Source organism: Mus pahari, chromosome 3 (genome assembly GCF_900095145.1).
Source record: "Mus pahari chromosome 3, PAHARI_EIJ_v1.1, whole genome shotgun sequence".
In the NCBI taxonomy this organism is placed as follows: Eukaryota; Metazoa; Chordata; class Mammalia; order Rodentia; family Muridae; genus Mus; species Mus pahari.
This window is the reverse complement of record NC_034592.1, coordinates 20632151-20633823: the sequence shown is the minus strand read 5'-3', so window position 1 is coordinate 20633823 and position 1673 is coordinate 20632151. Positions and strand designations below refer to the sequence as shown.

Sequence of the window (1673 nt, the reverse complement as noted above, 5' to 3'; positions counted from 1 at the left end):
CTATATACACATGTAGGCTCTATATACACATGTAGGCCCTATATACACATGTAGGCCTTAATACACATGTAGGCTCTATATACACATGTAGGCCTTATATACACATGTAGGCTCTATGCTAAGCATTATATGCATGGAGTTTGAACACTTACAGATTTAGAGCCTCCATGTGTGTGTCTATAAGTTTATGGAATGAATACACACCTGTAAATTAGAGTGCTTAGCAACCCCATGTGCCTGAGTGTGAATGGCGTGCTCACTTCCATGCACACCCAGATCACCCTAGTTCGGTTTTTATTTTTGTTTTTGTTCGCATGCTCCTCAGGCTCTCTCCACAGTAACCCTGTCAACTATGTATCCTTTTTGTCAGATTTTGGATGAGGAATCCAAAGCACAGAGGGGAGAAGAACCTGGTTCCTCTCTCTGGGAAGGAGGGTGGTTCAGCCCCACTCTCTCTGACTTTGGAGTTGGTGTCCTTACCATCTTGCCCTGTCAGCCTGGTTGGGCTGTGTCTTGAAGCAGGTGTAGCTTGTGGACCTAGATCTTGGCCAGTTCCAGCTGCACAGGGCCAGTCTATTTCTTCTCAGCTTTGTTCAGATTAGATTATTCTCAGGGGACAAAGCCTCCCATTTAATGAACTTTTAAAATGACACTGTCGCACACCCTGAGCCAGTATGTCTGGGAGGGAGGTAGTGGCAGTGGTGGTTTTGGCTTGTTTAGTAACCCATGCTGCTGGTCTAGGATGTGGGCTTCACTGATTTGTACTTGATGAGACGTGACAGAATGAAGTGAGTGCCTGAGGCTGGGCGACGGCAGCTGTGAGGCAGGCGGCATTCTGTGTGCTCACAGAGCACAGGGCACTGTCCTGAGACCAGGCGGATGTCAGTACTGGGGACAGAACTGGACATTGAACATGCAAGGTGAGACTCACCTAAAGACACCTCAGGCCCAGGCGTCGAGCTGGGCTGCCTGCATCTCTTCTCAGCTCTCTGACCTTACAGTGTCAAAACTGTTAGCTTTCTTTCATGACCCCCCCAAACACCCTGGTTTCCAGTAAGAGTGCAACATTTTCCCAGATACAGCCATTTTAGGAAGTGAAATAAAGGAAAATTAACAAAAGCAGACTCCTTCATCTCTACTCTAAAATGGTGGAATGAGCAGAAGCTACAAACTCCATTTCCATTATTTGAGATGAATAAAACCATTTGTGGGCGGACCCAGGTTTGGGTGGTAAGCATGGCAGAGTACCCAGGAGGAACTTGATGGAATGCAGTCACATTAGAGAAGGTGTGTCCAACTTTTTCCACCTTCTCAGGGATAGGCTTCATGACTTCTGTCCAGATTGGGGAGTTCCTGTTGTTTCCTGTGGGAGGCCCCTGTCCTTCCCTGCAGGACTCTAACCCTGACTCTGCTTCTCCAGTTGCTGAAGCTCCCAGCCAGCCCTGTGTGCGGCACCCTGTGAGCCAGAGTGGACGTGTATTAGAGTGTCCTGCCCCAACTGAGCCAGCGGGAACATGTATTACAGTGTCCTGCCCCGAGTGAACGTGTATTACAGTGTCCTGCCCCGAGTGAACGTGTATTACAGTGTCCTGCCCTGAGTGAACGTGTATTACACTGTCCTGCCCCGACGGAGTGGACGTGTATTACAGTGTCCTGCCCTGGGTGGATGTGTA

General features: G+C 48.8%; 1 protein-coding gene across 5 annotated transcripts in view; it reads left to right on the top strand.

Annotated features, from left to right (window-relative positions):
- Positions 1-1673, top strand: part of Ralgps1 (Ral GEF with PH domain and SH3 binding motif 1) — a 215184-nt gene that overhangs the window by 5659 nt on the left and 207852 nt on the right. The window contains exons 2-3 of one of the 5 annotated variants that reach the window (XM_029536836.1): positions 326-354; positions 783-920. The exons of the other annotated variants lie outside the window; for them this stretch is intronic. Of the exons in view, the coding sequence (XP_029392696.1) occupies positions 880-920 (41 nt within the window). The 5' untranslated portion in view covers positions 326-354; positions 783-879. The remainder of the gene's footprint in view (positions 1-325; positions 355-782; positions 921-1673) is intronic. 5 annotated transcript variants of the gene reach the window in all.